Source organism: Staurois parvus, unplaced genomic scaffold (assembly GCF_062004578.1).
Source record: "Staurois parvus isolate SC_StPar_1 unplaced genomic scaffold, SC_StPar_1.0 ptg000200l, whole genome shotgun sequence".
NCBI classification, from domain to species: Eukaryota; Metazoa; Chordata; class Amphibia; order Anura; family Ranidae; genus Staurois; species Staurois parvus.
In genome coordinates, this window is record NW_028317996.1 from 2253563 (window position 1) to 2269306 (window position 15744).

Genomic DNA, 15744 nt, shown 5'->3' on the forward strand with positions numbered 1-15744 from the left:
GGTCTAGTGGAGTCCATGCCTCGATAGGTCAGGGCTGTTTTGGCAGCAAAAGGGGGCCCTCCTCAATGTTAGGTGAGTGTTCATAAAGTTATGGCTGATTGTTGTATATCCTTCCAACTACATAATTGTTGGTAAAACTAAAGGAGAGCAATCCAATAAGAAAATGAGTGGACAGTTTAAATGTAAATCCCTCACCCAAAAGAAGCGATTGAGCAAGGATTATGAGTTAAATAAAGTTAAATTTGCAATATTTTAAAACTATTTTAACGTTGTATAAGTTTTTCTAATTACTGCCTAGTATTTAAGGTTAGCAATGTGTACATATATTAAGCAAAAAAAAGTAAAGAAATAAAAAGAAAACAACTTTGCTAATTGGCTTTGTGTTAGAATTTGACTTATGCCTTTTATAAACTAATTTATATGTGTAATCATTATTCTTGCATTACTTTATAATGCTCAGAATCTGATACATGTGTGATTGTACAATACTAACAGCCAGAACCTTTCTCATGGTACTTAAAAAAAAAAATAGCCTCTAAGCAATAATGTTTTAATATGCTGCAAAATCTAAGCAGCATATTTTTTTTTAATTATAGCATAAAACCATAAAAAGAATTAATAAGGCACTCAATATTCATTATGGGACACTAAGCCCACATGCATAAATGCATATATAAGCCCAGTGGAGCTCAAAGGCAGCAACCTTTAGCTCAGTCTACACAACAGTGCACATCCAGCCTTGTTCTGCACAGAACATGTGTACACTGAAGACGTGCTGGTGGGATTTCTTTAATAAATTCTTGTAAACTGTTAATTTCATGTGTGAACCGTAATGAATAGGTGTGGACATGCACATTTTCAGTTTTAAAAGGCTTGATCTGTTGAAATCAACAGAACAAGCACCAGACAGTCAAAACAAAAAAAATGTAATGTAATTCATTGTACTTTAATGTGCCAGGCTATACTATTTTTATAGTTAATTAATAATACCAGCGCTCCTAAAGTGCAAAGTGGAGCAATGGTATTGTTAATTAACTATTTTAGAAAGTACCATTAAAGGGCATTAGTATAACAGCAGCTATCCGAGAAATGTTTATAGAATTTATTTCTCTACTATCATTTTATGCTATTCTTATATCTCATTATATAAACAATACATGTATTAATAAATATAATAAAGAGTGTCTTCGATAAATAGTTAATTTTGTTTTTTGCATTCTTCAGAGGCTTTTAGCAAATCCCTATTTATTATAAGTGGATATTCTTTCAATGCTTTTAGTATATTCCTATTTTTGTATGTATTTACTGTTAAAGACTTAAGTTTAAAAATATTTTAACTGTTCTTCCTTTATTTATATGTATTAGCCATAGTAAGTCATTCTATCTGGAAAGAGTGAGTGCTGCTCATCCTCACTAACAGCATGACGTCATCTTTATTAAACCAGCAGTAGAGGGGTTGATTGACTATAACTCAGTGTTTCTCAACTCCAGTCCTCATGGACCCCCAACAGGTCATGTTTTCAGGATTTCCCTCAGATGAAACAGCTGTGGTAATTACTAAGGCAGTGAAACTGATCAAATCACCTGTGCAAAATAATGGAAATCCTGAAAACATGACCTGTTGGGGGTCCATGAGGACTGGAGTTGAGAAACACTGCTATAACTGAAGAGTGCAAAATCTGGTGACACCCTGCATAGAAACCAATCAGCTTCCAGTTTTTTTTATCAAAGCTTAACTGAACAAACTGAAGTTAGAAGCTGATTGGCCCATGCACAATTTCACTAGATTTTGCACTCTTCAGTTATAGTCAATCAATCCCATTGTGTCTAAAATAGTAATTCAATTGTAGTATCTGTTAAGTTTTAATCAAATCAAGGGTCCTGTCCAAATAAAAATATGAGAGCTCTGCCTGAGCTGGTACCAGCAAATAAATATAAAAAACATATATCCTACAGGGAGCACAGATATATATAATAAGGTCCAGACTTCTTTGTTTGAGTGCCTATTTAGACTAAACACAAACTGACTTTGTTTCAAAGTGACCAAAGAATGTCACTCATTATTCAAAATACAGTCATTAGTATGTAACTGTATCCAAATCACCTACACCATAGTGTAATAAAACCCCTTAAAAATGGTAGCAAGCTCAATACATTGAAAATTCACCAGATTCTATAATGCCTCACTCACATAGGTGGTTTGGCTGGTGAGTCTCAAATTCTGGCCTTTTGGGGCACCCAGGAGGCACAGGTGCAGTGTCTAGCCCTGCTGCCAGCAACCTGTCAAAACAAAGGGCAAGCTGAAATATGTGGGGACTGAATGCTGTATTTGCTCTTAAGGCCGTATGCATTCAGGAACATATGCTACAAACACAGAAACTTTGCATTTTTCCTGGACACATACAGCTCTAACCGCAAGGAACACTCTGTACAGAATTCAGTAGCATCCAGCCGCAACATATTTCAGTGCTAATAAATTGTGTTCCTCTGTTTGTACATCTTCCCCCAAATCCATTTAGATAATTTACTCACAACAGAAATCAAGCTTATCGGCCTAGAACTACTTTTTTCTTTTTTTTTATTTAGCTTTTTACCCTACTTAAATAATTGGACATCTGCTGCACATCATTCTTGAGATACTGTTTCGGCTGAAAGAGAATTTAAGAAAATAAGGTATAGTTGTTTATTAATTTGTGAGCTTAAGGTAGATGTAAAACCTAATTAAATGTCATTTTGCTTAAGCACTGTGTATTATTGCCAATTATCACTAAAGTATCCATTTTTCAAATAAAAAACTTGTTTTCATCTTTTATATCCTTTATTATAATAATTTTTTTTATATATCAATAATAATACTAATAATAATATTTATGTTATTCGTTTGATCTCTTACAGCCTTTTTGCCGCCAGTTCCTGACTATATGCATGATTTTCAGCCATTGCTGAAGGGTATTTTTCAGGGTGAATTTACTGATGGTAGTAACAGTAGGCCATGCCTGTGTGTTGAAATGGTTGCTTGTAGTTTCCATTGGAGCCCTATGTGACAGGGTGATAATGCAGGAGTCACTTAGGACACAGGATCTGAGTGATGCCATCCTAACAGGAAGTTCTTGAATAAGGACCTTAATGGCTGGACACCAGGTATAATTTAAATGATAGCTGCTGATAGCTGACTTATGAAATTACACTAACACGTAAAACCATATATGAGCATATGTTTTATTGATATTTTATTAAATTGATTTTTTTTTTTATTGGACTTAGATGCTTTATTTGTTCATCATATGCATTTGGCAGATATAAGTTGTGATCAGTAAGGTATCTAATTTTAAATAATAAATGATCATCAGTAAACAATGCTGAAGGACATGTTTCCATCCCTCTATACTGCCCATATGTCACAGCAAATTATTATTAATATACAGGATTTAACAACAGTTTGTGCAGTGCTTTACAAAATGAAGATAGACATTACAGTTACAATACAATTTGGTACAAGAGGAAACAGAGGGCCCTGTTCATTAGAGCTTACAATCTAGGAAATACAGCCTTCTTCTCACATGGCCAGTGAGCCTTTCACACTGAACAGCCAAAATACAACACAGAGGCTGAGAAAATCAAGCTTATATACTCCTCTTTCGGTTTCATAAGCTAGTCGCACTTGATTAACATTGTTTCTGGTAACCAGGAGATAAGCATGTCACTGTAAAGAGTTATTTATGGTATTATCTGAAGTTCAATACTTTTCCAAAAGCATAACAACTTTTCACTCATTTGGCTGCTTGCACTAAACCCTAAGCATCCATATAGCATCACCCCCAAACACACACGGTTTTAGGGGGTTGCGTTAAACCAACACGTTTCATTTCAACATAAGACTTCCTCAGGGTGAGGCTATAAATCCTTTACACCAATTTTAATATGTTTATGCTGCTTCTCCAGGTGGACCCGCTACAAAGCCCCTACATCTTTTGTGTATTCAGATGCAAGCACCACTCATCTAGCCATGTGGGACAAATTCAATAGGATCCAAAGGGGTGCACACTTGAAAACTGCATCCACTTTATTAATAGGCTTTAAAATGCCATATACAGCAGTGATAGACACCATGGGAGCAAGGAAGCACAACAAGTTTTGTGCTGCTAGCGCTAATATGCACTTACAGCGCAAAATGCGTTGACTGTGCTTCCTTTCTCCCATGGTGTCTACTGTTGCTCTATGTGGTGTTTTAAAGATTATCAATAAAGTGGATGCAATTTTCAAGTGTGCAACCCTTTGGATCCTATTGAATTTGGTTCACCAACTTAAATTTCCTAATGATGAATAACATCCCTGCCAATTTGTAGGAGACAGCTCCCAATATAGGGGGGAAATTCCCTACCAATGTAACACAAATAAGCAGCATTATCAAATGCATCACAGTGGCTCAGAACTTAGTACCTCTGCCTCCATGGTTACATTTCCTGGTAGGACACTATCTGCATAGAGTTTGCATTTTCTCTCTGTGCTTGCATGGGTTTTCAACAATTTCCTCCCACACCGCAAAGACATGCTGGTGGTTTAATGAGCTTCTTTCTAAATTGCTCTAGTATGTGTGAGTGTGTAGGATAAGGACCATAGATTGTGAGCTCTTTGAAGGCAGAGACTGATGTGAATGAATAGTATGTAAAGTGCTTGCTATATAAATACCTGTAATAATAGTAACACCCCATGGAGCGGCATGTGTAAAAAGAAAGAATGGCCCAAAGTCATTAAACCAGAAAAAAAGTCAAAATTATGTCTGCTCCATGTTTATAAGACCAATCCACTTACTAATATGATTGTAAATGTTTTTACTATTAGGCCAAAAACAAGGAATATGGAAAACGATTTTACCTTGGTAGCTACCTGACTTGCTGATAGAATGTTATTGAACTACAGCTACTATGGTAAATAACTCTTTACAATGATACTCTATTCCTGGCTGCCCAAGATGATGTTTTGTCCTAGGTGACTGGCCAGTAACATGAAGAAGGAGCCTGATTGTCTCAGCCACTATGTGGTATATTGAAAGTTCAGTGTTCAGGCTGACTGTCTGATGTGAGAAGCAAGCTGAATTTATCACATACATGTAACTGCAGTATGGAGGGATGGACCTATGCCTTTTGTATGCATTACAAATAATAATCCTCGGTTACCTGGAACTGGATACTTAACCGATATCTGGGATTTCACCAAATGCATAAAAATAAAGTATTAAACCACATGTCTGCTGATTCATTTGATCCATCCACCATAACATCATACTGTATTTCCAGAACAGAAGATTCTGGATTCAGGGATTAAAAATAGAATATATATATATATATATACTGTGTATATATATATATATATATATATATATATATAGTTTGCAAACCTCTTACAAATTATTATATTTTGGAGGATTTGATTAGTTTGAATCTAGAAATCACTGCTACAATTTAAAATTTAAACATAGCATGATACTTTATATTCAGGTTATTAGATGTGATCCATTATCTATTAGACCTTCCGATATATTTATGGTTGTATTTCACTATGGTGGAGGTGACTTGGATGTAGTTACACACCAACTATTTTGGGTTAGTTATGAGACCTTCCTTTTTATCTCCATTTTTAGGAAATAAGGTTTTAGGCTCCATGCACACTTGCTTAAACAAATGCCAGTGCTCTTGCCAGATAAAAAAACACAATTGAGAGCATTTTTTGTACTAGTGCTTAGGAGCATTTAGGAGAGTTTGGGGAGGGTTTAGTGTTTTTTTTCTGCCAGAAAAACGCTCTTAAAAACACAAAACAGGAGGGGCTTTTTTCTGCCTCTATACACTGAGCTTAAAAAACGCCTCTAGACTACCTGATGTGTATGGATACCTAGGATAGCATTATTTCCTTCTACAGCCAAAACGCTAAATTCCTCTAAGAGCAGCTTTTTTAAGCCAGTGTGCATGGAGCCTTAGGCTGGCCATACAATATACAATCTTGTATGATTTTTCTTTACATTTACTAAAACCATATAAACAGTTTCAATGTGTATGCAATCAAGCAAGCCCTTGCATTACATAGGTACTGTATAGGTAACTCTAAGGGAAATTTAATAAGAAAATTGCGTAATGTATGGCCAGCCTAAAGCCAGACAGAGCAAATCTCCTAACCATGGGTTGTAGGAAAGAAATTCAATTTCACCATCAACACAGACAGATTTGATAGGGGAATCTCTCCCACAGAACCACTGTGTTCTCCTGATGGGGTTGGGTGGGAGGCTGTCCCTGTCATCTATAACAGTTGCTAGCAATAATCGCATGTAAAACAGATCAGGCTGTTTGTACCCAAGTTGATTGATTGATCAAATTGGGTACATTCAGCCTGCCCATATAGGAACTTCTCTCTTTGTTGCTAGTAAATAGTAAATATATAGGTGAATATCAGATGTTGGACAACCAACACACACATGCTTGCTCCCAGGGATTGACTGGGGCTGATTTACTAAAACTGGAGAGTGTAAATTCTGGTGCGACTGTACATGGTAGCAAAACAACTTCTGATTTCAGACTGTTCAGTTAAGCTTTGACAAAAACTGGAAGCTGATTGGTTTCTACGCAGAACTGCACCAAACTTTGCACAATTCAGTTTTAGTAAATTAACCCCGGGGGGTAAACAACTGAAACTGGAGAGTTCAAAATCTGGTACAGCTCTGCATGGTAGCCAATCAGCTTCTAACTTCAGCTTGTTCAATGAAGCTTTGACAATAAGTCCCAGGTCACACTGGATGCGATTTGACATGCAATTTGCATGCCATGCAACATGAACATCACATGCCAAGTTGCACCCTATTGTCTGCAATTACAGTGGTCATATCGGTGCGGTTCCAACTTGATTGGAGCTGCACCGATTTCTAAAGTGGTACATGCACTACTTTTGGTGCGATTTGCATAGACATCTGTGTCAGATATCTTGCAAATCACACCTAAAATTGGCATGTCATCCGACTGAAATCGTGCGACTTCACTGTAAGATGCACAATTTCAAAGTTGGGTTTGGTGTGACCAGGATGTAAAACCCTGAAGCTGATTGGTTTCTATGCACAGCTGCACCAGATTTTTCACTCTCCAGTTTTAGTAAATCAAACCCGATTACGTAGAGGAGAAAGGCCGATGATGACCACCCTGGAGCATACGCCTCCAAAAAAAAATCACCAATGGCAGCTACCATATTCTTCCCCTGACAGGTTCCCTTTAAGACAATGGCTAAAGCAGAATTATCCCTGTGCATAGTTTTATTCCAAGTTAAATTCATTAGACTATTGCTTTCAGATATCCATCAGCTATCCTATCCAGAGTGAGCCTGTAGATGCTGCATTGCTAATTAAAGTATGTGAGCAATGGTAGATTCTCATGCGGTAGTTAAGCAGAGCTCAGCACTTTATGCAGTGATTAATTGACCATGACGTTCAAACAGTAAACGAGGAGGGTGGGGGGAGACAAAAGAGGACCTCCCAGACTAAGCATTCACCGATCCCTTACCTTTTCTGCCATGACCATGGAGGAGCCACCATGAATCCCCAGAATTGGGACGAAGGTCTGAGATGAAACAAAATCCAAAATCAGAGCCACAGCCTCTTGGTCAGTGTCATCTCCAAAGACCACCCCGTGGATCTTGGTGCCTGACATCAGGTCACACACGTGGGTGATGATACTTTTGGGGTCTGTCTGATTTACAATCAGGGTCACCACATTGACATCAAAGTTCGAGAACATATCCCTGGTCCAGAGAGCTCGGACGTCCCTCTCTGTGATATAACGAGTTTTCCCCAAAATCACAGCAATGTTCAGGACTGGAAAAGTTTTGTCTGCTGCTCCATGAGCCCCATCCACCATCTGTAAGAGAGCCTGGAGCAGCAACACAGCACAGCCAAATGGATCCATCTTCTCCAGCTTCACTCCCTGCAAGGGATTTGAGGAGAGAAAAAGTTTCAGGTCAGCCTGCCATCACCTCCTCTCTCCCCCCATCGATGGCACTAGAAGGGTCGAACACTCCATCTGCTGCAGTGGCAAGAAGCGAAGAGCTAAAACCAATTAGCGGCCCCCTTTTGTGTGAATATCGGGCTGTGTCATGTTTCCCCCACAGCGCAGCTCCCCAGTGACAGCCCTGCTGAGGATACATGGGGCTGGGGAAGGAGCTGCCACCATGTCATCGTCCCCATTCCAATACAGAACACTTCTGGGAGCCATGCAGCATCTCTGCAGAATTACCGCCCCCCCCTGCAGATTTGACAGAGGAAGACTAACATCAGCAAATATTGTGACAGGCATCTCTTACAGACATCTTAAAAATAGCCATAAGCCTGATAATAATGAGATCCATTGGAGTGGCTTGTGTGTTTACTGGGGGGAGATGGGAGCTGTCTTTGTACATCATGCTGCGGATGGCATTGTGCTATTTAACTGACTCATTAGGTTGCCTGTGACATTCCTGCACACTAGGAATCCTCTATGTCGCCATGGCATCGGTGGATGTGTCTGACACACACTGACACACACTGACACACACTGCACATTACGTCTACAGGGGATACCCGGCCAGCACAGTCCCTCTAATGCCATTTCTATCAGGCAGGTGGCTGTCACCGCCGCGATCATCCGCGGCCACCATCACCCCCACAGACAGGCACCCCGATGACAATCAGCGATCACCGATGACGCTTGTGTCTGCAGGGCACTGCTATTCCTATCACATCAAGCTGCTGGGTCGTGTTCGGCGTTTGCAAATGATGATTGTAGTGGGGATGGATGTGAGGACGGAGTTTAGCGGGGATTGCAGGGAAGCTCCTCTTATTACGTACATTATAGGGAACTTAACTCCCCATTCATCCGAAAAGTACACGAGCGCCCCCGCCCGGCCTGCGAACCCCACTGCCGCTTACTACAAGCACACGGCGGACATACCGGAGCCTTCAGAATAGGTGCTTGCTGTTTGGCATGCTGCAAAGTTTGGCATCGCGTAGCTCTCAGCACAGCTTCTTAGGATGCTCCTCCACTCTCCCCTCCGACGACATGCTCCCTGCTGCACTCTGATTGCCACAAAGCTGCCGACAAAACCGTCCACCCCAGATGGTGCCTATAGGGAAATGGGAACAACAGGACACATGAGGAAGACATCGGTCTATGGGGCTGAGTCACTAAAACTGGAGGGTGCAAAATCTGCTGCAGCCCTGCATGGTAGCCAATCAACATCTAATTTCTACTTGTTCTATAATGCTTTGGCAATACAACCTGGAAGCTGATTGGTTTCTATGCACAGCTGCACCAGATTTTGCACTCTCCAGTTTTAGTAAATCAACCCCAATGAACACAGACAGATTTAAGAACATTCACATATTGGCTCCAGAGAGCTCAGGAATTAGGGGTTCAGTTCCTAAAACTAGAGAGTGCAAAATCTGCTGCAGCCCTGCATGGTAGCCAATCAGCTTCTAGCTTCAGCTTGTTCAATGAAGCTGTGACAATAAAACCTGGAAGCTGATTGGTTTCTGTGCACAGCTGCACCAGATTTTGCACTCTCCAGTTTTAGAAAATCAACCCAATGAACACAGACAGATTTAAGAACATTCACCTATTGGCTCCAGAGAACTCAGGAATTATGGGTTCAGTTACTAAAACTAGAGAGTGCAAAATCTGCTGTAGCCCTGCATGGAAGCCAATCAGCTTCTAACTTCAGCTTGTTCAATAAAGCTCTGACAAACCTGGAAGCTGATTGGTTTCTGTGCAGAGCTGCACCAGATTTTGCATACTCCAGTTTTAGCAAATCAACCCCAATGAGCACAGATATATTTTGGAACATTCACCTATTGGCTCCAGAGAACTCAGGAATAAGGGGTTAATATACTAAAACTGGAGAGTGCAAAATCTAGTGCAGCTCTGCATAGAAACCAATCAGCTTCCAGGTCGTATTGTCAAAGCTGCACTGAACAAGCTGAAGTTAGAAGCTGATTGGCTACCATGCACAGCTGCACCAGATTTTGCACTCTCCAGTTTTACTTAATCAACCTCTTAGTGTCTTGTTTTACAACAGAAGGATAGTCAATAAAGTGATATTAAACCCCCTGTTATTAAGCACTGATTTAATCTTTTACTGACTATGCTGCTTCTTTGTCTTTTATTCCTCACCTATGTTACTCTTTAAGCTGGTGCCATGACCACTGCCCCAAGTTTCCTGTGTCAGGGTGGCTCTTTTTTCTTGCAGCACCCTATGGAGCTACCCTTGAATGCAGGGACTAGAGTTGTATCTCTCTACCTTGTGTGCACCCATAGAAACAAACAACCCTAAAGATTAGGATTGCAAAGCACCTCTCTACTTATTCTTCCCCCCTTCCCTTCTCAAGGCTAGCAGACTGATTAGAGACTGCGCTGTTCACACTTTCCCATGAAGGTACTTGTTTTTTATTTTTTCCCCCTTTCCATTATCTAAGCTAACAGACTGACTGGAGACTGCACTGTCCAGCTAACCTTTTCCTACAAAAACACTTCTCTATCTCTTTCCTTCTTTCCCTCTTCCATTCTCTAAGCCAACAGACTGATTGGATACTGCACTGTCCACTAAACTTTTTCCCATGAAGGCACTTCTCTGCTTTTTCCTTCTCCCCTCCCCCCTTCCCAAGCTTACCGACTGATTAGAGACTACACTGTCCACTGTTAACTGTTTCCCATGAAGGCACTTCTCACTTTCTTCTTTTCCCCTTCCATTCTCTAAGCCAACAGACTGGAGACTACACCAGGGGCGGACTGACAACTCATGGGGCCCCCGGGAAATGGGGGATCATGGGGCCCCTGTGTCCTTGCCCAAACTCAAAAAAGCCTATGAAAAAGCTCCAGGGCCCCCTACTGACCCCGGGCCATCGGGCAGTACCCGAGTTTCCAAATGGTCAGTCTGCCCCTGGACTACACTGTCCACTTAACTTTTTCCCATGAAGGCACTTCTTTGCCTTTTCCTCCCCATCCCCCTCTTCCCAAGCTAACAGACTGTTTAGAGACTGCACTGTCCACTGTTAACTCTTTCCCATGAAGGCACTTCTCAGCTTTTTCACTCTTTCCCCCCATCCCTCCTCTAACGAACAAACTGATTAGAGACTACACTGTCCCTTTAACTCTTTCCCATGAAGGCACGTCACTGCTTTTTTCCTGCTTCCTTTCTCCAAGCTAGCATACTAATTGGAGACTGCACTGTTCACCTAACTATTTCACATGAAGTTCAGATATTCAGGGAAGTAGCACTGAGAGAGCAGGAGCCAGCAGCATTAAAAAATGTAAACTTCAAGTGCTGGGGTAAGAATTTTATTAGTTTACTGGGGAATGTTTATTTTATTGTGCTCAAAGCTGAAAAACGCTGGGGGGTTAATACTACGTTAAAGCTCTATATGATTTTGTGCAATCTAAAAGGTGTAGCTCTGTATATGATATCAGAAGCTTGCAACTTTAGGCATTGCAATGTCTACAAGTAATTGCAGTGGTCATGTGACTTCTGGAACTGTCATTTTTCCTTTTAGCATCACCAATTTCTAAACACTAATTTAAGATGTAATAAAGACGTGCTACATATAAATAGTGCAGTCCATGGCTAAGGATGACGAGCCGCCTAATCTTTTGCTGCTTAGGGCATTCTATAAAGAATTCCTTTTTGCAGAGGTTCCCAAGTTAGATCATAATGCAGTCTACAGGGTGTCTATCACTTGACAAGACTGGCACATTTCATACAGCAGATAAACTCCTCGTTAAATATCTGTCTGTAGTGAGTCTGACAGCTACGCTGAAATACTACAACAACCAATAGAGAGCTGTTCTGATTATGTGAAAGTTTGAAGAAATCTACGAAAATACAATGAGGAGAATTTACTAACAGAAGACAAGGTGCATAACAACCAATCAGTTTCCAGCTTTCATTTTCAAAGCTTACCTGACAAAGCTGAGGTTGGAAGCTGATTGGTTACTTTGCGCAGCAGCTCCAGATCCTGTTTTAGTAAATCCCCCTCTTTTGAACACTGCAGGTTTCCTTTGCAATTGTATAGCAACCATTAGATCTTCTTCCCAGTTTCAGCAACTTACACTTGTCACCTAACAGTGCTTCCAAGCATTTGATCTGCAAGCAGTTCACAAGACAAGAAGAAGGCAAAAATGACCCCAATACTCACTGCATTCTTCTTTCAGATAATGTATCCTGGGGCTTGTATCCCACAAAGTCATCTCAGTCAATGCTCTGCAGCAGTAGTCTATGTCTACCTCCAATGGAGCTGGATACCTGTTCACATCGCAGAAAAATGCAGCATCAATCAGCTTCACTAAAGTTTAAAGCCAGGAATCCATTGTCAGCCATTCCAATCCGGATCCAGGCTGTGCTCCCTTTGTAGATGTGTTTGTGTGTGGTTTTTTTTTTTTTTTGCTGCAGCAGAGCACACATCCAGTCTCTGTATTCCTCCTAGCTTTTGGGGAAGTGAAGGTTGCAGTCAGCTACACATCCTTAAGGTAAGAGAGAGAATTACAGTCAGCTCTGACTGCACACAACACAGACACTGGAGCTGCAGTCAAGTTGTGGAGTAGAAAACAGGCAGACAATCCTCTCTGTATTCTGCGGAAGTTCTCCCAGGCTGCTATGCAAACTGAGAAACAGCAGGTGTGTTTGCAAGCACAGACAAATTGGTATTTTTGTATTGGATTTGTAGCTGACAAAACAATCTGCACACCATGAGATTCCCTGCTGCGTTTACTATCATTTTACTATTAGTTACATTAGATTTTACATTGATATGATGCTTTTACACTTTGAGGAAGCAAAGACTGGGATTAATCAGTATTATTGCAGTGGAAGATTCTAGGCAATTGGCATGCTGCTCTCCATGGTCCTGAAATTGACATGCTGCTCTCCAAGGTCCTGAAATTGGCATGCTGCTCTCCGTGGTCCTGAAATAGACCTGATACAATGGCAGGGCAGCATCCCTTCAACAGTCATGCTAAAATCTTTGGACTGATCTGATTTCTGTGGCTTAGAATGTCTCAGTGATGGCATCAGACCTGCTACATGGAACTTAACGTCAGTGCTCTAAACTGCATGAAGAGTAGAACGCTGCAGTGCTTTTCTCTAGAGCTCTGAACATCACTCACATTATGATGAGAAGAAAACACTTTGCAGTTTAGGCTGAGTGATGGGGAATATCATGATCTCATTATCATAGGGAATGTGCTGACCTGTTAAGCTTTGGGCTTTGAAATGTGTCGACAAACACACAATATATGATGGGTGTATATTCTTTTAATGAAGGGTACATGGCATTATTGGGAAATGAGTCACCATGATGTTCAAATTAGTAGAGACAAAAGAAAATAGAACATACATTTCTATTTAAGCAATGTCATATCTACTGCTACTGTAGAGAAGTATATATGGCATTTTTAGCAGCTGTTTTCCATCTTCAAAGGTAATCTCAGTGCTGCAGCAGAATCTATTTATTTACACTTACAGCTTGGGTAAGTAAGCCCCATTCACTATCTAGTATAGGGACCTCACATTGTATCATGTCTGCAGCTTTTGACCACATAGATGAGCCACCTAAGGTAAAAAAAAAAAAAAAAAAGTAAAAAATAAATCTATGATATATGTCAGTATCTCAGTGCTGCAGCAGAATAAATCTATATATTTATACAGTCGGTAAGTAATCCTCATTCACTATCTAGTATAGGGACCTCACATTATATCATGTTTGCAGCTTTTGGTCACATAGCGGAGCCACCTAAGGTAAAAAAAAAAGTAAAAAAATCTATGATATATCTCATTGCTGCAGCAGAATAAATCTATGTATTAATACAGTTGGTATGTAAGCCCCATTCACTATCTAGTATAGGGACCTCACATTATATCATGTCTGCAGCGTTTGACCACATAGATGAGCCACCTAAGGTAAAAAAAAAAAGTAAAAAATAAATCTATGATATATGTCAGTATCTCAGTGCTGCAGCAGAATAAATCTATATATTTATACAGTCGGTAAGTAATCCTCATTCACTATCTAGTATAGGGACCTCACATTATATCATGTTTGCAGCTTTTGGTCACATAGCGGAGCCACCTAAGGTAAAAAAAAAAGTAAAAAAATCTATGATATATCTCAGTGCTGCAGCAGAATAAATCTATGTATTAATACAGTCGGTACGTAAGCCCCATTCACTATATAGTATAAGGACCTCACATTATATCATGTCTGCAGCTTTTGACCACATAACTGAGCCACCTAAGGTAAAAAAAAAAGTAAAAATAAATCTATGATATATCTCAGTATCTAAGTAACTCAGTACTGCAGCAGAATAAATCTATATATTAATACAGTCGGTAAGTAATCCTCTTTCACTATCTAGTATAGGGACCTCATATTATATCATGTCTGCAGCTTTTGATCACATAGTTTAGCCACCTAAGGTAAAAAAAAAAAAAAATAATAATTCCATGATATATCTCAGCGCTGCAGCAAAATAAATCTATGTACTAATACAGCTTGGGTAAGTAAGCCCCATTCACTACCTAGTCTAGGGACCTCATAATATATCATGTCTGCAGCTTCTGGTCACATGGTTTAGCCACCTAAGGATAAAAAAAAAATACATAAATAAATACACAAATAAATAACTCAAACTATGATATATCTCTGCTGTAGAAGAATTAATCTATTCGTACATACAGCTTGGGTAACTAAGCCCCATTTACCATCTAGTATGGGGACCTTATATTATATAATGTCTGTCTGCAGCTTTTGATCACATAGTTGGCCACCTACGGTATAAAAAAGAGCTATGATATATCTCAGTGCTGCAGCAGAATAGATCTATTTATTAATACAGTCTGGGTAAGTAAATATGATATAATGTCTGCTGATTTTGGTATCATAGTTGGTCACCTAAGGTACAAAAAAATCTATAATATATCTCAGTGCTGCAGCAGAATATTTTTTTTTCCCAGTAGAGCTTTGGTAAGTAATCCCCATTCACTATATAGTATATGGACCTCATATTATATCATGTCTGTAGCTTATGTTCACAGAGTTGAGCCACCTAAGGTAAAAAAAATAAAAAATAAATCAATGATATATCACATGTTGCAGCAGGATACATCTATGTACTAATACAGCTTGGGTAACTAAGCCCCATTCACTATCTAGCATAGAGACTTCATATTATAACAAGCAGCTTTTGATCAGATAGTTGAGTCACCTAGGATAAAAAATAAATAAATAAAGCTATATCTCAGTGCTGCAGCAGAATACATTTATTTACTAATACAATGTGGATAAGTAAATATGACATCATGTCTTCAGATTTTGATCACATAGGTGGTCACCTATGGTAAAAATAAATAAATAAATCTATAATATATCTCAGTTCTGCAGAAGAATAAATCTTTTAGCTTTTGATCACATAGTTGGCCACCTAAGGTTAACAGAAATCTATGATATACTTCAGTGCTGCAGCAGAATAAATGTATTGACTAATAAAATGTGCTTCAGTAAGCCCCATTCGCTATCTAGTATAGGTACCTCATATTATATGATGTCTGCAGCTTTTGATCACATAGCTGGCCACTTAAGGTAAAAAAATAATAAATAAAAATAAATCTATGTTATACCACAGTGCTGCAGCAGAAAATATATATTTATTAATACAGCTTGGGAAAAAAAGCCCATTTATTAAAAATATA

The 15744-nt window shown here is 39.5% G+C and overlaps 1 protein-coding gene across 2 annotated transcripts in view; it reads right to left on the reverse strand.

Annotated features, from left to right (window-relative positions):
- Window positions 1-12599, reverse strand: part of GRIN2A (glutamate ionotropic receptor NMDA type subunit 2A) — a 933223-nt gene extending 920624 nt beyond the window's left edge. Inside the window, exons 1-3 of one of the 2 annotated variants that reach the window (XM_089678228.1) lie at window positions 12197-12599; window positions 8961-9132; window positions 7539-7958 (exon numbers count right to left, since the gene is read on the reverse strand). In XM_089678228.1, the coding sequence (XP_089534354.1) occupies window positions 7539-7940 (402 nt within the window). In that variant the 5' untranslated portion in view covers window positions 7941-7958; window positions 8961-9132; window positions 12197-12599. The other variant, XM_089678229.1, reaches the window with a different exon arrangement.
- Window positions 12600-15744: the final 3145 nt, after the last annotated feature.